This window comes from Diceros bicornis, chromosome 4 (assembly GCF_020826845.1).
Source record: "Diceros bicornis minor isolate mBicDic1 chromosome 4, mDicBic1.mat.cur, whole genome shotgun sequence".
NCBI lineage: Eukaryota > Metazoa > Chordata > Mammalia > Perissodactyla > Rhinocerotidae > Diceros > Diceros bicornis.
Window position 1 is genome coordinate 86322400 of NC_080743.1, and position 24901 is coordinate 86347300.

Genomic DNA, 24901 nt, shown 5'->3' on the forward strand with positions numbered 1-24901 from the left:
TGGTTTTATAGAGAAAAATAAGATGCTTTCTTCAAGGTTTGAAACAGTGTGAATAGCATAAACTGTCTGTTCCTTGAAGGTCTGAAAGGTTTCACAAGGCTTCACTTGTGAAAACATTTTGGCCTGACACTTTAAGGACAACTTTCCCTATTCTTTCGATAGTTGTTAGTCTATAATTTAGATTTTCTATGTCTTCTGGCATTTACTTTATTAACTTACAACTTGCCCAAAATAGTCCATTTTTATTCAGACATTTACTCACAATTATTTTTCACTCCTCCACAGCTATAGTTAAACCCCTTTCCTAATATTTTACATGTGAGTTTTTTTCACACTTTTATCACAAATCATGGAAGGATATCAACTACCACCAGTTATCGTGTGCTTATACAATTTAATCCTCACAAGAAACTTATGAGGTAGGAATTTTTATCTCAATTTTACTAATCTTTAACTCAAACTTTTCTCAGGGTGACATAATTAGTTAAGTGGCTAAGTTAACCTAGTCTTAGTCTGCCTAGCTCCAAAGTCCATGTTCTCTCTCTCTCAACATGCAATAGTGAGTGCCTTTCACTAAGATGATGCTTTTAAAATTCTTACTGGTAGAACACTTGATTAAATTGAGCAGAGATGGATCTGGCTCTCTAGAGGAAGACATCTCACTTTGTGCAAGAGAAGGTTTAATGAAAGAATTTTTAAATTGATTTAAAACATAAAAATTTTTCCAGTTCTTGAGGAAGGAAATAAACTTAGTCATGTGTTCATAAGTGAGAAGGAAGAGGAAGATTATACAACAGATTCTAGACTTTCAACTCATCTTTCTTCAGTGATTCAGTCAGTCTTTTCTACACCAGCTATAAAATGTTGTGTAGGGGCCAGCCCTGTGGCAAAGAGGTTAAGTGCATGCACTCCGCTGCTGGCAGCCTGGGTTTGGATCCCGGGCACGCACCGACGCACTGCTTGTCAGGCCATGCTGTGGCAGTGCTGGAGGAAGATGGGCACGGATGTTAGCTCAGGGCCAGTCTTCCTCAGCAAAAAGAGGAGGATTGGCATGGATATTAGCTCAGGGCTGATCTAGCTCACAAAAAAAACAAAAATAAAAACAAACAAACAAACAAATAAATAAAATAATATGCCTAATATGTTTCAAAAAAATCTGCATGTTACTTCAAAATTATATTTTAAAATGCAGAGATTGAAGTTCAAGGACATTACTGAAGTTTTAGACGTTTTAAACCATCCAGTTCTTAACTATGTCCTTGCAATGTAGATCATCTGGCCTTTTTTTGTTTGTTCCCTTCCACATGATAAATGCTGAGCAGAATGCTAACATCCTTAGGCAAGGTCTTACTTTAAAAATGTATAGGAGCCTCTATGGAAAACGGTATGGAGATTCCTCAAAGAATTAAAAATAGAGATGCCCTATGATCCAGCTATCCCACTACTGGGAATCTATCAAACGAACCTGAAATCAACAACAAAGAGGCTTATGCACCCCTAGGTTCACTGCAGCATTATTCACTATAGCCAAGAAGTGGAAGCAACCTAAGTGTCCCTCGACTGACGACTGGATCAAGAAGATGTGGTATATATATACAATGGAATACTACTCAGCCATAGAAAAAGATAAAATCGTCCCATTTGCAACAACATGGATGGGCCTGGAGGGGATTATGTTAAGTGAAATAAGCCAGAAAGAGAAAGACAAACACTGTATGATCTCACTCACACGTGGAACATAAACCAACACATGGACAGAAAAAACTGTACTGTGGTTACCAGGGGCAATGGGGGTGAGGGGTGCGCACAAGGGGTGAAGGGAGACATATATATGGTGATAGACAAACAAAAATGTGCAACCCAAAATTTCACAATGTTATAAGCTATTAAAACATCAATAAAAAAAATGTATAGGAAGTTGTTGCTGATAGAAGCTTTTGACGAGGCCAGAAAATAGAATTGCCAGCAGACAAACTATATATACAGGACTAATTACGTCAAACGGGGCACTTTATTAACCTTGCTGTTTTCTGTTTGAATTACTGTTGACTCATAAAAGAAGAACTGTGTACACGTAATTATTACTATATGTGAAAATGATCTAAAAAAATAAAATAAATAAATAAAATGTTGTGTAGGCTTCAATATTCCACTTTGGTAGATGTTCATTTACTTTGAGAAAACTTCCCGGTAAGGATAAAATAGTGCAAGCAGTACAATCCTGCCTTTAAAAGAAATATGCTCTAGGGTATTATTTAGAAGCACTAAAAAGTATTTACAGAGAGCCCTGAGAATCCCACATGAAAGAAAACAAAGAAGTGCAACACATCAATGTGATATTTAAACAGTAGGGAGATACTTTACTTTCCCTCCTATTAAGCAGCAGCACTTATTTTTTTTAATATGTGAAGAAAATACTGCTTTCAATATAGGAAAATTTCTTTACTCTAATAATTTCCATGAAAACAATGTCTTATACCTCATTCAAAGTACCAACGAAACTAAGTATTAGCTTGCTCAGTGGATTTTCTTCTCATATTTTGTTCATTACATTCTGAGAAGCACGCTGGCAACATTCCTTGTTTATTAACAAAATATATTAAGAAAATAGTCAGCCAGTTTAACAAATACCTAATTATCTCTGGTATTTCTTGAGAAGAGAATTTTAAGACCCTAAAAAAGAATACAATTCTAAGCAAATTAATCATGTCAAACCATTCTCCCATCACTTGAAACACTAATATGCTAGTTTTTGTTTCCCTCTAATTCAAGAATGACTTTCAATATTCTGGCAGAGAGAAATTATTTACACATTTGGGCTCACTCTACATTGTTCCTACTAAAAAAGTGTGTGACTGTTAACGTGAAATAGTCAGTTCCTGGCAATGTCTTTGGTTTTCACGAATGTGGCCATAAGGACCAAAGAATCAGACAGCGGGCCTATCCCCTTACAAGTACAGTTTGAATTATTCTCCCGCAAAGTACCTTTCTGCTTTCTCAAACATAAATTTATTTGGCACTTGTACGGATAGCATGCTGCCCTATCTGATCTTTCTCTCTTTGTTTACCATGAGTTTAACATTTTAGCTTCGGGATGAGCTCAAATCAAAGCATTCCATAAACTTAGAAGGCAGCATGGTAGAGTAAAAATAATCACAAGACCTGGGTGTGAATTCCAGCTTTGTCACCTATTTGCTACTTGATTTTGGAGCTACATGGTCTCTATTTCTAGCTTCTTCCTCTTCATAGCTGTTATGACTTTGGCAAGTAACTTAACCTCTCTGTTTTCAATTTCCTCACCCGTAAAATGACAATCAAGTGCTTACCTCTGACAGACTCTCTCCTTGAGCCTAGTCAGGCTCCTTTAAGCCCTCTAGACCTCAACCTTGGCGTCTGTCCTTGTCAAGCCTGCATCACTCAGTTGTAGCAAGAATCTTGCTAAGTCAGTTTAGAAAGAACCCCCAACCCTTGGTATCTGACCACCCTCTATATCTCATCAAGTTCCTCATCCTCCACCTTTGGTATCTCATCATCCTGGTCTGCCTCCAGCAAGAATCCTGTCAAGTTGGTTTAGCCAGAAACCTCCCTTACCACTGATGTCTCTTTTTAGTAATTTTTTTATACACTGACCCTCACCCTGCTCCTTAACTATAAATCCCCTCTTGTCCATTCTGTATTCAGAACTGAGCCCAGTTTTATACTGAGATCTCTTTTCCCCTACTGCAATATTTCCTGAATAAAATTTGCTTTTGCCACTTTAACTATTGTCCAGCTCTGATTCTAACACCTCGAGTTGCTGTGAGGATTAACTGAGTTAATACATGTTAAATGCTTAAAATAGTGTTTGGTCCAGAAAAGTAGTCAATAAACATTAGCTATTAATAATATCATGATTGTTTATCTACTACTATTTATAGGTGCTTTGCATTACTTTTGATAAGCCACTGTATAATATTTCATGTATCAGTCACTATAATTATTCTATTGCTGGACATTTATTAGATTATTTCAGTTTTTTATTATATAATGCTGTGAAAACACATTCATTTTTACTCACTTCTCTAATTGCTTCCTTAGGGAAAAGTTACGGAAAGGGAGTTATTAGGTCAAAAGGTATGAATGATTTTAAGACTCTTGATAGAATTACCAAATTGCTTACCAATTTATACTCTATCATCAGAATGAGTGCTCATCTCTCTACATCCTTGCCAGCAATGAGCATCATCATCTTTTATTAAATATTATTTTAATTGGCATTTCTTTTACTATTAGTGAAGGATAACATTTTTCATGTTTATCATGTTTATTAGCCATGTTTATTTATTCTGAAAAATAATCTGCTTATATCCTTTTACAATTAAAGAAAATCAGTTAAAATTGATTCTACTTTAGAAAATGACGGGGCCGGCCCAGTGGCATAGCGGTTAAGTGCGCGCGCTCTGCTGCGGGGAGCAGGGGTTCAGATCTCAGGTGCCCACCAACGCACCACTTGTCAGGCCATGCTATGGCGGCGTCCGACATAAAGTGGAGGAAGATTGGCACAGATGTTAGCTCAGGGCAGCCTTCCTCAGCAAAAAGAGGAGGATTGGCATGGAGGTTAGCTCAGGGCTGATATTCCTCACACACACAAAAAAAAAGAAAGAAATTTTCTAAATTCATTTATTTAGATGAATAAAATTCATTTATTTAGATTATATATTTTCTATTGAATGTTTATATGCTATTATAAAGGATAAATTTTATGAGGGGGGAAGCTTAGAACTATTCTATTAAAAGAATTACATATTATTTAAAAAATATATATATTATTAAAAGAATAGAAGTTCTATAGAATTCTATGGAACTCTATTGCATTATCTATCGCAGTAGATTAGATTACAGTTCAAAAATATTCACTCCCTTCCCCTCAACCCTTCTTCCATGATTCTTACCCCACTGATGTTGGGTTTAATGATTTTGTTTGGCTTCAAGATGGGTAGATTTCCTTTGGGCCTGGTCATCCGACTTGCTTCAGCCAGTGGGAAGTTAGCAAATATGAAGCAAGCAGAGACTTAAAATGTGTTTGTGCAACAGGAATTGTTTCTGCGAAACAATTCGCAGAATTGTACCATGTGAAGAATTTTCCTTGGGTAATTGCTGCCTCTTCAGCTGGGGCCCCAGAATGAACACACATGTAACAGACCCAAACCCAACCTACAAGAAAGAGCCAAAAGCCCAGAGGGAACAGCAGCCTGAAGCAGTGCTATACAGCTGAGCCCAGCCTAGTTCCACCAATTCCCAGCTGACCCATAGATGCACAAGCGAGAATAAATTACTGCTGTTTCAAGCTACTGAGTTTTAGGAGCGGTTTGTTACGTAGCAATAGCTGGATCAGTAGACTTACTGTGTTATCCTATAAAACTCTGAAGGAAAGAGATCAAAAAGTTACCTGATACTTATGTTTCCTAAAGTAACACAGATGGACCTAGCTGGAACTCAAGGCTGCTCATCTTTTCTCTTTTCTTTTTGCTGAAAATACCTAGACACAATAACTCTCTTTGACTTTATACTTTTCACCAGTAGTATTCTCACATAAAATTATATATAATATAATAAATTAAAATGAAATTAAAAATTCTATTTTCAAGCAATTGTCTTTAAATTCCTTTCCTTTTTTTTTTTTTATAATTTTTATTTATTTATTTTTACCCCCAAGGCCCCAGTAGATAGTTGTATGTCATAGCTACACATCCTTCTAGTTGCTGTATGTGGGACACGGTCTCAGCATGGCCAGAGAAGCGGTGCATTGGTGCGTGCCCAGGATCCGAACCCAGGCCACCAGCAGCGGAGCGCGTGCACTTAACCGCTAAGCCACGGGGCCAGCCCTAAATTGCTTTCCAATTAGACAAATTGTTCCATAAGTTGAATTCATAAATAATTTTCAACTTTTTCTTTCAAACATCACAGATCCTCTCCCAACTTCTAAGCAATAAAAAAGTACAGACTATTTTTAAACTTTAAATTTTTGTGCATGAGTGTTTCAAAAGCAACACAATTTATATAGAAATGCTAATAAACCATATCAGTTATGAGAGCAATTAAGAAAACAAAGGTGACTAGAGAAAAGACAAAAATGGTATGAGGGTATGAGCCTATGGCTTATTTTGTAAAGCTTTCTTTTTTTAATGCAACAAAGAAGATACAAAGGAGAGTTAACTTATTCAAAGCTATAATTAATATTTTTAAAGCAATTTAAGGTGAAATATAAATGGGACTATTAGCGTAATATTTATAAAACCATTTAAAATTAGCACAATGCCAAGTACATAAAAGCTGCACAGAAAATATTTGTTAAAGTCAAGTTAATAATTAGAAGCAAACAATATCTTAGACATTTGATTCTATAGCATCAACAGGATTTAAGCCAATATTGATAAATGATGAGTTCTAAAATAATCTATTTCTTGTCTGCATTATTAGTTAGGCTACAGAAATTAAAGCAGAATATATCAAATTTCAAAAGGGTTAAAGGTTTGAACTACTTTCAATAGCAAGCCATAAATGAAAGCATTTATCCAAATGAGTTGTTTTAAAAAATCGTGTGTATGTCAAAAAAAAAAAAAAAGTTAATGGAACAAAAATTTCCCTAGGGAACTAAAAAAAAAAAAAAACAACTAAGCATTTCTATTATAGTATAACAAGGCTAAAATTTGGAAATTCTGGCATAGCAGCCTGTTCTTCAGGGTAGAAACAGGGTAACAAACTGGCCATACCCCAGAGAGAAAGCACTTCAGGACTATGTGTGCTCACTCAAAACAATGAAATGACTATTTAAGCACTGAAGGCACTGAACTACTGCTGAGGAATCCTCATTAGGGGGCACAGCGCCCCTTAGAGAATGTTAAATAAGAAGGGATCTGGGCACTGGAAAACAACCAAGCAAATAAACATAAATGAATTCAGCTTTTAAGTCAGTAGAGAATATCTCTTTTTTTCCAAGTATTTTTAAAAGTCTAGTAGCAAATGCTTGTTGGCAAATGCTAACAAAAATGTCTAAAGTAAAATATGAAGTATTTTTAAAAGCAGTCTTTTTCTTCTATATATTCAGAGAATAGCAAAGAGCTAACTCCATAAGAATTTATTAATATTTTAGAATGTTAGAAACTGTAAATGAAGAACAGAAAATCTAAGGAAGTGCTCTCTCGCCATCAACGGGTTAGAAATAACAACACAATGGCTTTTTCTATTATTGCACCTCCCCCAGACTTTTCCGTGCCAAAGCCAAGAAACCTCAAGGACACACAAAAACCATTTAAAATACCTTTCTGTCTCCTCTAGTGCCAATTCCAACAAAAAACTTGTAGGAGTTGGCTTCAAATTTAGCCTTGTAATGAAATGTGAATTCTTAAAATACAGAGATTGGCTGCTAGCAAAATTCCTTTGTTTCTAAAATCAACGATGGAAAATAAAATACACTGAAATGTTTAAAATGTGTTTCTTACTACAAGTGAGGGCTGGCTGCAACATTATTGTACTTAGTCTCCCTAAAATGAGTTGCCTAAACCACCTCCCTCGCCTTTAAAAAATGATTCTAGGTACAGTATTAACTCTTGCACCTCTCCATTTTTACAAATCATGCAGCATAACATAACACATAACCTTTGGAACAATCTGGAAAATGCCCCCAATAATGCTGTTACTGTGGTAACTCTTGTAGGCTATTTCTCTGAAAAGACTCAGATCTCTTGAGTTTGAACAGGGCTACCTCACTATGTTCTATGCTTCCCCCCCTCATAAAATTTATCCTTTATAATAGCATATAAACATTCAATAGAAAAAGATCTACTCTATTAACCACATAGAATCTATTCTTTTGGCTCAATGATTATTGCTAAAGTCTATGTTTTCTGAGTTTTCTCTTAGATATTGTCCAAGAAAACAACAGAAATCAAATTCTACTTTTCATCATCATTCAATGTCCAATTTTCTGTCAGACTCCTCTGAGTTTTCTTTCCAATTTTTTCCCTCTGTTTTAGGCTTTCTGGTAAAAAATTCTAGTGATATAAATATTTAATATGTAGCAACTACAAAAAGTATTTTTTTTAACTTCAGGGATATGATTAAGATATATAATCAACTGTCCCTCTAAAAAATGCTTGTTTTTATAAAAATTTGACTGTGGGCAAAGTTCAGTGAGTTCAGTGAGTAAACAGCTGTGTTACTTGAACAAAAAGCCAAACACATCCCTAATTGATACTTGCCCCATACAACCCACCACCCAAGGTAATTATAAGAGTTTCTCTTAAAAAGACTTTCCCATAAAGGAAGACACACATATACCAGCTCTAGACAGCAAAGAGAACTATATTTCATTTAATGATAAATTCCATTTGTGCAGCAAGTTAGTGTTTATAAGGCGATTTCACATGCACTACCTTATTTAATCCTTACAACAAATCTGTGAAGTAAACAGAATAGATACTATTATCTCCCCGTTAAAGGTGTGGTTTTGTCTGGGGGGGAGAAAAGCCCTAGGCTGAAGATGAACAGAATTAAGAAAGAGTAACCCTCCCAACACTCACAAATTACATGGCCTTGGGCAAAACACATAATGGGATAACTGGAATCCTCCATAACTTAATACAGACAATAGGATATAGCCTAAACATCACCTCTGGGAAGTCTTCTCTACACTTCCCATCCTGAGGTCTAGAGGCTGGATTAGGGACTTGTGGTGTAGGCTGTTCCGGTACCCTTATCTCTTTACCCTCTATTTTAATGTCTTTTTTTAAATTGTAGTAAAAAATACACAGCATAAAATTTACCATCTTAACCATTTCCAAGTGTTTGGTTCGGAAGTTTTAAGTATATTCACATTGTTGTATAAGCAACTAATACCTTTTTACTTGTCTATTTCCTCTACTAGATTATAAATTCTTCAGGGCAAGAACTCTGTTTTGTTTGTTGCTCTATTTTTAGTATCTAGTACAGGCTGATACACAGAATATTCTCAATAATACTTACTGAACACATGCTTGTTCTGTCTGTCTATGTACTCATCTACTCATCTAACTCAGAATTAGGACTAAGAAGTGAAGTATTTACACAGGGGTATATATAAATATATAAATATATTAATTTCAGCCAATATTTTTCTGTTTTGGCTAACTAGCTTTCCAATTAGGGTATGTGGCAAATATTCTCTATAAATTGGATGAGTGTAATCTGCAATTTCAAGATATTTTAAAAAATATACTTCAAGATAAAAGCATGTCATCAAAAAATACTGCACTGGCAGATGCTTATTTAAATCAACAATATTTTTATTTTTCTAATCGCTTCTTGAGTATGTTGGGCTAAACAAGTAGCCTCTAAAATTAAGTATCATATAATTGGTCCTACTCGAGCTTTTAGGTAGACTGTCCAGAAACAGAGAAAGTGAATGACTCTAGTTTCCAGTTAACAAATCCTTTTTCATTTAGTTTATGTTCAGTTCTTTTCTTTACTCAGTTTATTGTTGACTCTTTGCTTTCAACAAAGAAAACTTGATAAATCACTAAAAATAATTATTGATGACAGACTACTATGCAATTTTTTGGGCATATAAACTCAGAATTTGTCCAAAAAATTGATTGACATTGCAACAACAAAACTTCCATTCTCATGTATTTAGCTATGCTGCTAACTTATTAGTAATAAGTAATGTAAATTGATCTCGAGAGAGGAGTCAAGATGGCGCCATAGGCGGGCTCTGAACTCACTTCCTCCAACGGACACAGCAGACTTACAACTACTCTTGGAACAATTACCCCCCAGAGAGAACCGAAAAGCAGATGAGGAATCCCTGCAACAAACGACACTCTTGACTGAGGTGGAAAGAGACAGAAATTTGCTTCTGGAGAGACAAAATGCCACCCTCACAAGGCGCAGCACTTCACGGCCGTCCGGGAGCAATCCAAAGGTACGCAGCCTGGAGGAATGGGGACCTGAGCTAGGGAGTGCTGCCGCTATAAGAATTTTTTGGACCCAGCACAACAGAGATGAGTGTCATATCTGGCTTTGCTGGCTACTAACAACAATGGGGAATGCCCCCAGAAAAGCTGGGACAAAAGGAAATTAAAGCTGGTTCTTAAAGGGCCCACACACAAATTTACCAGTTTCGGAAAGCAACCTAAAATCAGCAGAAAGAAAGGTGCACAGCCCTTTGGTGAAAAGAGACTCACCTGGCAGGCTCTGGGTGCATCTCGGCGAGAGGTGAGACCTCTTCAAGGACTGAGACATTGGCGGCGGCCATTGTTGTGATCTGGTGCGGGCATGCTGACATAGACGCTGGCATACGCCATTGGAGTTCTCCCCCTGGCCTGCTCGCCCAGGGTCTGCCCCACCCATTAGAGCAACGATTTAATCCAGCTCAGCCAAGGCAAGCAGCCCACCCTAGGGACTGGCCCCACCCAACAAGCGCTCAGGCAACTTGTGGGTCTGCATAGGCTAGGCGCCTGGATTCTCTGCAGCCTGGCGAGTGGGTCCACCTCCATGGGGCAGGGAGTGCACAAGGAGCAGGTGGAACGTGTGGGGCATTGGTGGAGTGTGGGGGGCCTCTGCTGTGGGGCAAGTGGGTCTGCTTCAGGGGGTCGGGCCACGTGCACGGGGCAGGACTGTGTTGACGGTGTGTGTGGCCCTGTGAGTGCTGGGGCTTGTCAGCTGCAGCAGATTTGTGCTTCTCAAACAGCTACATGGAGGATTGGCCCCACCTTCCAAAGCCTGAAACAATTGGCAGCTCCCATGCTGGGGGCCAGCCCCACTCAGCTGCAATCCTCAGAGAGCTGACAAGAGCCTTACAGGCAGAGGCCTATAGCAATTGTAATCCCCTGATCCTAACCACCAGCCACGCAGGGAGCCTACTCACTTAACAGAAAAAATGCAACAGGAATGTGCTATTAAACCTTGCAGCCAACTGTGCTGGGGCTCTCTGCACCCAACAAAGAGACTGAAGGGTCCACAACAACCACACGCACCTGAGCATTACAACCAGCCGGCCAGGGGGACAGCTCAGCCTCCCTAGGCACGAACTGCAAGAGCAACCCTGCCACAACAGACAGACACATGTAGCCCACACAGGGGTCACTCCTGGAACATCTGGAACTGGTAATGAGAGGGAAGCACACTGCTGGACCTCAGAAGGCATCACTTACATAAGGTCACCTCTCCAAGATCAGGAGACACAGCTGACTTACCTAATACATAGATACAAGCAAAGAGAAAGAGGCAAAATGAGGAGGCAAAGGAATATGTTCCAAATAAGGGAACAGGACAAAACCCCAGAAAAAGAACTAAATGAAACAGGAATGAGCAATCTACCTGACAAAGAGTCATATGTATGCTCAGTGATCTTGGGAGAAGCATGGATGAACTCAGTGAGAACATCAACAAAGAAAAGGAAGATATAAAAAAGAACCAATCAGAAATGAAGAATACAATACTGGAAATGAAAAATTCACTAGAGGGACTGAAAAGCAGAGTAGAGGATACAGAAGAATGGATCAGCAAGCTGGATCAAAGACTAGAGGAAATCACCTAAACTGAACACATAAAAGAAAAAAGAATTAAAAAGAGTGAGGACAGTCTAAGGGACCTCTGGGACAACATCAAGCACACTAACATCCATGTTATAGGTGTCCCAGAAGGAGAAGACAGAGAATCTATTTGAAGAAATAATAACTGAAAACTTCCCTAGCCTAAGGAACGAAACAGACACCCAGGTACAGGAAGCAGAGAGAGCACCAAAAGTTATAAACCCAAAGAGGCCCACACCAAGACACATCATACTTAAAATGTCCAGAATTAAAGACAGAGAGAGAATCCTAAAAGCAACAAGAGAAAGGCAACAAGTTACATGTAAAGGAAATCCCATAAGGCTATCAGCTGACTTCTCAGCAGAAACCTTAAGGCTAGAAGAGAGTGGCACAATACATTTAAAGTGCTAAAAGGAAAAAACCTCCAGCCATGAATACTCTACCCGGCAAAGTTATCATTCAGAATGGAAGGAGAGATAAAGAGTTTCCTAGACATTGTCTATCATCAAGAAACCATTCCTACAAGAAAGGCTACAGGGATTTATTTAAGGGGGAAAGAGAATACTACAAATAGGAAAAAATTATCTATTTCCATGATAAGACGGTAATGGATACAAATGCACAAAAAAGAGGTTAGATATGATATCAAAAACATAAAATGCAGGAGGAGGGCAGTAAAAGAGTAGAGCTTTTAGAAAGAGGTCAAACTAAAGAGACCATCAACTTAATATAGATTGCTACATATATAGGTTATTATATATGAAACTCATGGTAATCACAAATCAAAAACCTATAATAAATACACAAAAAACTGAGGGAAAGGAACCCAAACATAATACCAAAGAAAGCCATCAAACCACAAGGGAAGAGAGCAAGAGAAGAAGAAAGGAACAGAGAAGAACTACTAAAACACCCAGAAAAAAAGTAAAAAAATGGCAGTAAGTACACATTTATCAATAGCTACTTTAAATGTCAATGGACTAAACGCTCCAATCAAAAGGCATAGGGTGGCTGACTGGATAAAAAAACAAGACCCAGGGGCCGGCCAGGTGCTGCAAGTGGCTGGGTGAGTGCGCTCTGCTGCGGTGGCCCGGGGTTCGCCAGTTCGGATCCTGGGCGTGCACCAATGCACTGCTTGGCAAGCCATGCTGTGGGGGCGTCCCATATAAAGTGGAGGAAGATGGGCATGGATGTCAGCCCAGGGCCAGTCTTCCTCAGCAAAAAGAGGAGGATTGGCAGATGTTAGCACAGAGCTGATCTCCTCACACACGCAAAAAAACAAGACCCATATATATGCTGCATACAGGAGACACACTACAGACCCAAAGATACTCACAAACTAAAAGTAAAGGGATGGAAAAAGATACTCCATGCAAATGGCAATGAAAAGAAAGCTGGGGTAGCAATACTTATATCAGACAAAATAGACTTTAAAACAAAAACTGTTAACAAGAGACAAAGAAGGGCACTAGATAATGATCAAGGGAACAATCCAACAAGAGGATATAACACTTGTAAATATCTATGCACCCAACATAGGGGCACCTAAATATATAAAGCAATTATTAACAGACATAAAAGGAGAAACAGTAACACAATAATAGCAGGGGACTTGAACACTCCACTTACACCAATGGATAGATCATCCAAACAGAAGATCAATAAGAAAACATTGGCCTTGGGCTGGCCCCATGGCTTAGCGGTTAAGTGCGCCTGCTCTGCTGCTGGCAGCCCTGGTTCGGATCCCGGGCGCGCACCAATGCAGCGCTTCTCCGGCCATGCTGAGGCCGTGTCCCACATACAGCAACTAGAAGGATGTGCAGCTATGACATACAACTATCTACTGGGGCTTTGGCGGAGGGGGGAAGAAAAGAAAACATTGGCCTTAAATGAGACACTAGAACAGATGGATTTAGTAGATACAAATAGAACATTCCATCCAAAAACCGAAGAATACACATTCTCTTCAAATGCACATGGAACACCCTCCAGGATTGATCACATATTAGGCCACAAAACAAGTCTCCATAAATTTAAGAAGACTGAAATAACACCAAGCATTCTTTCTGACAACAACAGTATGAAACTAGAAATCAATTATAGGAAGAAAATCAGAAAAGCCATAAATATGTGGCGATTAGACAAAATGCTACTGAACAACGACTGGGTCAATGAAGAAACCAAAGGAGAAATCGAAAAATACCTGGAGACAAATGAAAATGAAAACACAAAATGCCAGAATTTATGGGATACAGCAAAAGTGCTTCTAAAAGGGAAGTTTACAGCAATACATGCCTACCTTAACAAACAAGAAAAATCTCAGATAATCTAACAGTGAACTTAAAGTAACTGGAAAAAGAAGAACAAAGCCCAAAATCAGTAGAAGGAGGGAAATAATAAAAATCAGAGCAGAAATAAATGAAATAGAGACTAAAAAAAAACAACAGAAAAAAATCAACGAAACCAAGAGGTAGTTCTTTGAAAAGATAGACCAAATTGACAAACCTTTAGCTAGACTCACCAAGAAAAAAGGAGAGAAGGCTCAAATAAAGTCAGAAATGAAAGAGGAGAAATTACAACGGACACTTCAGAAACAGAAAAGTTATAAGAAAATACTACAAAAAGCTATATGCCAACAAATTGGATAATATAGAAGAAATGGATAAATTCTTAGAATCATACAACCTTCCAAAACTGAATCAAGAAGAAATAGAGAATTTGAACAGACCAATCACCAGTAAGGAGATTGAAACAGTAATCAAAAATCTCCCCAAAAATAAAAGTCCAGGACCAGATGGCTTCCCTGGTGAACTCTACCAAACATTCAAAGAAGACTTAATACTTATCCTTCTAAAACTCTTACAAAAAATTGGAGAGGAAGGGAAGCTTCCTAACTCATTCTACAAAGCCAACATTACCCTGATACTGAAACCAGACAAGGACAAGAAAAAAAAGAAAATTACAGGTCAATATCATTGATGAACATCAATGCAAAAATCCTCAACAAAATACTAGCAAATCGAATACAAAAATACATTAAAAAGATCATACAACAGGGGCCGGCCCTGTGGCATAGTGGTTAAGTGCACATGCTCCGCTGCTGGTGGCCCAGGTTTGGATCCCGGGCGTGCAAACAATGGACCACTTGTCAGGCCATGCTGTGGTGGCGTCCCACATAAAGTGGAGGAAGATCAGCCGGATGTTAGCTCAGGGCCAGTCTTCCTCAGCAAAAAGAGGAGGATTGGCATGGATGTTAGCTCACGGCTGATCTTCCTCACAAAAAAAAAAAAAAAAAAAAGATCATACACCATGATCAAGTGGGATTTATTCCAGGGACAGAGGGCTGGTTCAACATCCACAAATCAATCAATGTGATACACCACATTAACAAAATGAAGAATAAAAATCACATGATCATCTCAATAGATACAGAGAAAGCATTTGACAAGATACAACAGCCATATATGATAAAAACTCTGAATAAAATGGGTATAGAAGGAAAGTACTTCAACATAATAAATGCCATATATGACAAACCCACAGCTAATATTCTCAATGGTGAAAAATTGAAAGCTATCCCTCTAAGAACAGCAACCAGACAAGGATACCCACTTTCACCATTCCTATTTAACACAGTATTGGAAGTCCTAGCCAGAGCAATCAGGCAAGAAAAAGAAATAAAAGGGATCCAAATTGGAAAGGAAGAAGTGAAACTGTCAGTACTTGCAGATGACATGATTTTATATGTACAAAACCCTAAAGAATCCACCAAAAAACTTTTAGAAATAATAAATCAATTCGGTAAAGTTTCAGGATACAAAATCAACATACAAAATCATACTGCGTATGTAATATGCAATTGCAATAAAAAGAATAAAATACCCAGGAATAAACTTAACCAAAGAGGTGAAAGACCTGCACAGTGAAAACTATAAACCACTGTTGAAAGAAATTGAAGAAGACACAAAGAAATGGAAAGACATTCCATGCTCTTGGATTGGAAGAATTAACATAGTTAAAATGTCCATACTTCCTAAAGTAATCTACAGATTCAATGCAATCCCTATCAAAGTTCCAATAATATTTTTCACAGAAATAGAACAAAGAATCCTAAAATTTATATGGAACAACAAAAGACCCCGAATAGCCAAAGGAATCCTGAGAAGAAAGAACAAAGCTGGAGGTATCACACTCCCTGATTTCAAAATACACTACAAAGCTATAGCAACCAAAACAGCATGGTACTGGCACAAAAACAGACACACAGATCAATGGAACAGAATTGAGAACCCAGAAATAAACCCAAACATCCATAGACAGCTAATTTTCGACATACAACGGAGAAAGGAAGGTCTCTTCAATAAATGGTGCTGGGAAAACCAGACAGCCACATGCAAAAAAATGAAAGTAGACCATTATCTTACACCGTACACAAAAATTAACTCAAAATGGATTAAAGACTTGAATGTAAGACCTGAAACCATGAAACTTCTAGAGGAAAACACAGGCAGCACGCTCTTCAATATCAGTCTTACTAGCATATTTTCAAGCACCGTGTCTGACTCGGCAAGGGAAACAACAGAAAAAATAAACAAATGAGACTACATCAAACCAAAAAGCTTCTGCACAGCAAAGGAAACCATCAACAAAACGGAAAGACAACTTAACAATTGGGAGAAGATATTTGCAAACCACATATCTGATAAGGGGTTAATCTCCAAAATATATAAAGAACTCATACATCTCAACAAAAAAAAACTAACAACCCAATTAAAAAACGGGCAAAAGACCTGAACAGACATTTCTCCAAAGAAGATATACAGATGGCCAACAGACACATGAAAAGATATTCAAAATCATTAACTATCAGGGAAATGCAAATCAAAACTACAATGAGATATCACCTCATGCCCGTCAGAATGGCTATAATTAACAAGACAGGAAAAAACAATTGCTGGAGAGAATGTAGAGAGAAGGAACTCTCATACAATTCTGGTGGGAGTGCTAACCAGTGCAGCCACTATGGAAAACAGTATGGAGATTCCTCAAAAAATTAAGACTAGAACTACCATATGATCCAGCTATTCCACTGCTGGGTGTTTATCCAAAGAACATGAAAACATGCATGTGTAAAGATACACGCACCTTTGTGTTCATTGCAGCATTATTCACAACAGCCAAGACTTGGAAGCAACCTAAGTGCCCATCAAGGGAGGAATGGATAAAGAAAATGTGGTATATATACACAATGGAATACTACTCAGCCATAAGAAATGATGAAATCCAGCCATTTGTGACAACACGGATGAACATTGAGGGTATTATGCTAAGCGAAATAAGTCAGAGGGAGGTCACATATGGTATGATCTCACTCATAAGTAGATGATAAAAACAATAACAAACACATAGAGACAGAGATTGGATTGGTGGTTACCAGAGGGGAAAGGGGGTGGCAGGAGGGTGAAAGGGATGATTAGGCATATGTGTGTGGTGATGAATTGTAATTCGTCTTTGGGTGGTGAACATGACATAATCTATGCAGAAACAGAAGTATAATGATATATACCTGAAATTTATATAATGTTATAAACCAATGTTACCACAATAAAAAATATATATATAAATTGATCTCATTAAAAATCGTTTATGTGTAATAATTATTAAAATCTGTAATACTTTTGTAATGTTATTTTGATCAACTATAGATGATAATCAGGGTAATGATAATTACAACACAGAAAGTGAAAAATTAATCTCTTAGCACCTTCTAGTAGCAGAAAATTAATAATTTAATTTCAATTTACATATATGGGTATCAGACAAGTTATTAAAACATAAAAATATATAACATTAAAATAAAGTTCAATGAGAAAGAGATGTAAAATTTCTGACTATTGTAGAACTGCTTCATTTTAAAAAAATAAATCATGGTGAGTATCATGCTTTTATATTTAGATTACCTGGATACATTTAGTAGAAACATTCAGCAGTTTTATTTTAAAAAGTGAACGTTTAAAATACACAGGATGGGCAGGCCCCGTGGCTTAGCGGTTAAGTGCTCACGCTCCGCTGCTGGCGGCCCGGGTTCGGATCCCGGGCGCGCACCGACGCACTGCTTCTCCGGCCATGCTGGGGCCAAGTCCCACGTACAGCAACTACAAGGATGTGAAACTATGATGTACAACTATCTACTGGGGCTTTGGGGGGGGGGGAATACACAGGAAACTATATTATTTGTAATTATTTGAATTTAAGATGAAAAATTTCAGATGTAAACTTATAAATGTCTGAGAAGTAATATAGTTTAAATAATAGTTTAAAATAGTAAAATAAAAATGACAAAATAATTATTTTTTATATGATAAAAAATCATATGATAAAATAATATAGCTAAAAAAATTTTTTGAAGAGGTACATGAGCAAAAAAAAAACCTCTGATGACTATCCAAACCACTGCTTCTAGCTTTAGGTTTCTAGAATTGGAGTGTTTGCAGATTGGATGAATTCAGATTTTCAGCTTCTTACTGAATGCTATCAGTACAGTTAAAGACATGTTATGTTCTAAAATATTGAACCAAAAAACAGTACTCATTTTTACACAGGATGAGGAAAAGCAAAGGGTTCTTGAGCCATAGGGTACCACGTATGAAATCAGTTGCCCAATTTATAAATTCTCTAGTAACAACCTTCTGAATCACGATGCATGCCAGGATTGAATAACCGCATTCCTCAGCATGAGTTAAAATTATGGGAACTTTGAGGATCTGTTTCCTTCACTGCGGTACTTAGTTAAATTATATTATGTAACAAGAGTGCCTACACAGCGGTAAAATTATTGGCTGCATTATTAATATTACTGCAATCTCAGAATCTACTGCAAAAAGTGGAAGTATGTTATAAAGTGTTCTGCTGGACCAAATGCAAGACTTACAAAAAAAAACACTGCCCTAATCTTTCAAGACCTTCAGACACACTTTAGACAAGTAGTAGTTCTAGAACATTAGCTACGGCTCCTAAAATACAGCGTCTCAATTAAAAAAAAAAAAATCACTGAAAAAAAATTTACCGAGGTATTTAAAAATAATTGTAATAATTTCAATTAGTAACATTTCTTTACCAGCACAGATGAGAGAGTTCAGTCTCTAAGATGTGGGCTGATATTGATTTAAACAGACAAAGAAGGAACGCATTTCAGTAAAAGGAAGCGAGATCCCTGATTGACAGTTCTTGGAAAAAGGTTAAAAATTCAAAAGGAGTGACTGCATGTGGCTCAGCACCTAAAAGCTTTTTTCTCCTCCCAACAGAAGAGCAGTCTCAAGTAATAACAGGTTGCCATGGAGATAAGAAACTAGAGAGAGATCAGAGAACTCAATTTGCAGTTAAATGGGCTGGAAACAATCCTCACTACTTGGTGAAGGAAAGCGATTAAAAATATACATGATTGCCAGAGGGAATTTTTTTCACCTAGCATTTCCCAACCTCATTAGTGAACAAGAAGTCTAAAAAAAACAAATGAAAACCCAAGGTGTCCACAGATCGAGCCCATTAAATATAAGTCAGGATTTCAAACATTATTACAAATCCTTCCTATTCTTGATTCTTTTTAATGGTACTTGTTAGTAAATATTGGAATGAGACTAAAATTGTGTTCCAGAACAAATCAGTATAACTGACGGGCTAGAACTTCAGTGGAAAAAATGAGCAGGACAAATGGAAAAGTAACCAGAATAAGAAACAGATTCAAGTAGTGAAAATCTGGGTTTTGAAAAGTCTCTTCACAGTCAATCACAGAATACCTTTATGAGTGCTGTAAAGGGCTGCAAACGTCACCGTGAAGAAAGTTGTGGAGTATTTGCCAGCATTAACTAAATGAGGAAAGGCCCTTTTTGTGTCTCGGTATCGGCGCAGGCACTGGATGAAGCGAAGCCAAGCAGGAATGCACTGAACAATGGCCCGCACACCATATGAATATTTGTGGCAAATTTCTGGTTCTGTGAATATTTCAAAGAAGAAAAAATTACAATTTAAAAAAATAACTTGTTCACATCATTTAGTCATATATGGCAACCACTAGCAAGTCCACAAAAGCAAGGAGCCTGGGTTTCAGAATCACTTTCTTCTTTGCAACTATTATATTCTCAAACTTTTTAGTGGTAGATAAGCCAAGGAGAGAAGGTAAAATATAGAGGGGGGATCCAGTGGGAAAATTCACCCTCTCAGATTTCTGCCTCTGTCCTAGAATCACTTTCTTTGAAGAGTGGTAAAACTATAAGAAAACTAGAAGATGAGTAAACTAATCAAAGGGGAAAAAAAACTGGTTAGCTCTGTAACTTGAAACATCTGGAAAACCTACAAATACCACCAGTGACTCCAGCCAATTTGATGAACTCCAAACCACCATAACATACCCACTATAGGTTGTTCATGTTCTTGTGCTCCTTTTTTTTGTTTTTTAAGAGAGCAGTTTTTATTTTTAGATGGGAGAATGGAGTTGGTAAATCAATTTTTCTGCAAATTCTGGGAATGTATTATAGTCGGATCAACCTACAATAGAGTTGTGATCTGCTGGCAATCAATGAAAATGTGTTGCCACTGCCTACATTAACTTTTGTTAGTCAGATGTCACATAATTTGTCTAAATTTGGTCTTTGTCATTAAGGCACAATTCCTTAATAACTTGAACTCCTGGCATAAACTAAGAGTGGGAAAAACAGTCAGAAGAAAAATAAGGTCCCCAATAAGAATTAAAAAACAATCTATAATGATTTTCTCAAAGCACTTAATCTAACTCTAAATAATCAGTGTTTTTGATCACCATAAAGCAGTACTGTGATGGCAATTGTTGGCACCAAAGCATTTGTGGTACAACTACCAATGTACTAGAACATTTTTTTAGTTTTAGAATTCTTTAAGTATAAGTTGTAAATCTCTTGGCAAATGGATGGCTAAAATCATAACACAATTTAAGAGCCAAATTATATCAGATAAAGAGATTGCTAAAAAAGTGCCAAGTACATTTAATTAATTTTATATTATTATTGGATGAGTTTTCACCATGATCTTAAATTTCTCAGTTATCATTCCCAATATTTCTTGGTTTACATTGGCAGTTTAGTAGTGTGGATGCACATTCATACCCTACCTTTTGGATCATTTGGCAACAGGCCCCCACTTTCATCCCATTTGAGCTCAAAACTGTAGAAGCAGATCATATATTCCAGGTCCATCAGTATCACTGACAGGCTGTTCAGCTGATCGGCCAGCCAGAAATCAGCAAAGCCTACCTTATGGAAGGGGGCTGTAAATACTCGAAACTGGGAGAAAGAAAAAAATCAGAAAACATAGAAACAAGAAAATTCATATTAAATTTCTCTAATTCATGTCTGACCATGCAGCATGATTACTTTAGCAGATAAAATGAAAATCAATGAACCACTCACAAACAGAGGAACCTGGCAACAGGGGCTAGGTTGAGAATTAGAAGTGAAGGGAATGAGCTGAATGGATAACTAAGAAAGAAAATAAAGGGAGGAAAAGGGCAGGAATAGCTACAGTTAGAAAACAGAAAGCAGAGAGGTGGGAAGAGTTGCAGTCAAAAAGCAGAGAGAGTGGCAGAAGCACTGACAGGACGTCTAGCATTAGGCTCTACCGTAAATTTTGCTAGAGACCCACGTGCCGTGATAATTTCCGAAATGTTCTCTCATCTTAGCTGGGATAGTAGCTTAGCTAATTGAATTCAAAGCTCTTCTTGCCTACAATGGGTAGGAAGGGAAGGATGGTACATCGTTTGAGGCATGCCTTATTCTCTAACCAAAGTCATTTTCATTTCACTAATGCCTTGGTGATGATTGTATTTTTCTTGAAATTATGCCACAAAAATCAGCCCACATCCCGCTGTTATGAAAACAATGATAAATGAATTCAGGCTAAATGTACTGAGCACTAATCCATGTTGTGTATTTTTCTCATAACACATTTCTCATAATCCATTAACTACAATTCTATGAGCTGGATACTATTCACATCCCCATTTCACAGAAGACCTACAACAAACTCATTCTGACCTATCTGTGGAAGCCTGTTCACCACTACAAAGGGAAATCCTGGCATTGCAGAGAGAGGAAGGATTAGATGCTAATGCAAATCACCAGAAATAGACTCAAATTGCACAGAATGCCTCGAGAGGCCTTAAGTGAAGTAAAGATGGGATGAAGGCAGCTTTAACCCTCTTCCTGCCGGACCCTTTCTATCTTATACAGGCAAAAATGGACTCCTAAAACAAAGAAATTCTGACTAAGCAGCAGTTTTGAGAAAATGAGTGTAAGTGTGTAGCTCTCCTGCCATCTAGCTATATTCATTTAGTAGACATATTCAGCCTGGGAGTCTATGGCTCTATCCCCTCTGGCTTGGTTCATTCTTTCTATTCTTTCTCTAAATATTCCCTTTTATTATTTCGGGAGCTAAACAGTTATATTACAAATCAATCCTGGGTGTCAACTATCTATGACAGATATTGCCTTGGAGCTTTGGAAGTCAGACCAGTCATCTATTGGACACAATAGAGGCCTTGAGACATTATTTTCTGCAGCCAACATATTTTGAGTCCATGGCTTGGTCTCTTGATCACTCTTACTCTTTCAGTAAGTTGTGCAATAAGCCAGAGACACAAGCTATACCGTTTGCAACCATAAGCTCCAGATGCAGCTTTGCAGGGGAAGGGGTAAGAGGTTGAGATGTTAGCCATCTATGTACAAAGAGGTTTTGGTGCCAGTTTATACAGCACTTTAAGAAACTCTAAGGTGCAGAATAGACTTAAAGGATTCAAATAGATAGGAACAAGAGGATAACTGAGGCTAAAACACCAAAGGATCAGAAGTCTAACTCAATCTCTGGTCCTGGACTTTTGTGAAACTGGTAGTCTACGGCAAATTTCTTCTTTCTAACTGATGTGAAACAGACTACTGTTATTCTCACAATCTGCCAAAACCAGCCTCAAAACTTGGCTAATACGGAAAACCTCCATAAGAGCAGAAGAGGAGGAGAATGCATTAAATAAGAAACAAAGACATAGAGGGATAGGACTGGAAAAGGAAGGGAATGGGATAAAAACAAAAACTGGGAGGAAGGGAAAATATACAGAAGAGAGAAGTTGAAAAAAGGAAGAAAACAGGGAGTAATAAATGTTGGTATAATACAACTAATGAAGGAAAGAATATAATTATAGTCATTCATGCATTTAACAAAGACTTATTAAGTATTTACTACATGTCTAGCATTGTGGAGGTACAGAGACAAATAAGACAGTCTCTACACTCAAAACCCTCAAACACCTACAGTTTGGTTGGGCAAATAAATACCTAAAGAAATAATGATAGCACCATATAGTAAGTTCTATTACAGATATACATACAAAATACCCTGGGAATATAAAGAAGAGAGCAAGCAGCTTGGTCAGAGGTATGGTGAGGGGGGTAGAAAATAAACAGATCATACTTAACTCCTTGACATTTACACATAGTCAAATTCATCTCAGATTTATCTGAATTCACCTGTTCGTGTCAGAATTCTCCTTCCTTTCTTATTCTGGCTAAGGCCTGTCATCTTTTACCTTTTTTGATTTTTATTAAAATGGTAACAATTCACTGAGTAATAGTATTCAGATAGCTAGAGACAACTACGGCTATCTGATGTTTTAACTACGTCCATAAAAAAGTCACTAATAAATTATTACAAAGAATATATGCTAACATCATCTTCTAAGTTAATACAGATAAATAGTTAAGGAGACAAAGTTTTAATTTCTACTTTTGAGAGGCTTGTAAATAATTAGATTCTTTCCAAATATGATTTTTATATTCCATTAGTTTGATCCACTAGATCAAAATTAAACATCTTAGATAAAGTGACTAACAGGTCTAACTGTTAAATGTTAGTGTTTAGGAGTACAAATTACAGAGCCAGACTGCCTGGGCTCATATCCCATCTCCATTATTTACTGGCTATGTGACCTTATTTAACTTCTCTGAACTCAGGTTTCTTCATTTATAAAATGTAGATGAATAGCAGCTCCAACCTCATGGGTTATTAAAAGGATTAAATAAATTAATACATATAAAATGTCCAGAACAGTGCATCATGAAATGAGAACATCTCTCTATTCTTATAGTAGAGATATGTGTAAAAATTTTACTATACAATTAAAGAAAATATTGGAAAAACTGATTTGCAAATTACATAGCAAAGAATTCTAATTTAAAAACTTTAGGGGCTGGCCTGATGGTGTAGTGGTTAAGTTCATACACTCTGTTTCAGCGGCCTGGGGTTTGCGGGTTTGGATCCTGGGGGCAGACCTACACACTGCTCATCAAGCCATGCTGTGGCAGCGTCCCACATACAAAATAGAGGAAGACTGGGCCTGCCCCGTGGCTTAGCGGTTAAGTGCACGGGCTCCGCTGCTGGCAGCCCAGGTTCGATCCCGGACGCGCACCGACGCACCGCTTCTCCGGCCATGCTGAGGCCAAGTCCCACATACAACAACTAGAAGGACGTGCAGCTATGACATACAACTATCTACTGGGGCGTTGGGGGAAAAAAATAAATAAATAAAATTATACAAAATAGAGGAAGACTGGCACAGATGTTAGCTCAGGGACACTCTGCCTCAAGCAAAAAGAGGAAAATTGGTGACAGACGTTAGCTCAGGGCCAATCTTCCTCACCAAAAAAAACAACAACTTTATGTAACCTTCTATAAGAATAAGTTGATATTTTTGTTTAGAAAATTTGAGGCACTGTTTCTGCTTCCTAATTGGATTTATCATTAGGGCAAATATGGATCTGGGGAGAAGATGTATAACCTAATGAATGTAAATACACTATACTAATGTGACATATAACATTCATATCAAAATAAACCAATTTCTTATAAAAATTTTTTTTAGCTTTTTTTGGGAGGAGGAGAATAGCATGTACCAATTCCACAGATTCAAATTTAAATATGGATATAAATGGCACCCAGTGCCTACCACTACAGCCAAGTACCATATGTTCTTTTCCCACTAAAAATTAAAATAAAGAAAGAAAAAAGGAAACGTAGTTTTACTTTAGGATGAGGTTTTAAAAAAAGCTACATCAGAGAATCACAACTAGGGTGGAAACATTCTTGTTAATTCACTAAAAACAAGTCTAAGGGTAAGTTTTCTCAGTAAGTTTTAAATTAAAATAAGTCAATAGGTCAGTTACTATTAAAATGATCTATAGGGCCAGTCCCGTGGCTTAGCGGTTAAGTGCGTGCGCTCCGCTGCTGGCGGCCTGCATTCAGATTCCAGGCGCACACCAACGCACCGCTTC

General features: G+C 37.5%; 1 protein-coding gene across 1 annotated transcript in view; it reads right to left on the reverse strand.

The window, feature by feature from the left end:
- XPR1 (xenotropic and polytropic retrovirus receptor 1) overlaps positions 1-24901 on the reverse strand; it is a 210112-nt gene that overhangs the window by 35927 nt on the left and 149284 nt on the right. Inside the window, exons 10-11 of the mRNA XM_058539935.1 lie at positions 20695-20866; positions 19349-19543 (exon numbers count right to left, since the gene is read on the reverse strand). Coding sequence (XP_058395918.1) covers positions 19349-19543; positions 20695-20866 — 367 coding nt within the window. The remainder of the gene's footprint in view (positions 1-19348; positions 19544-20694; positions 20867-24901) is intronic.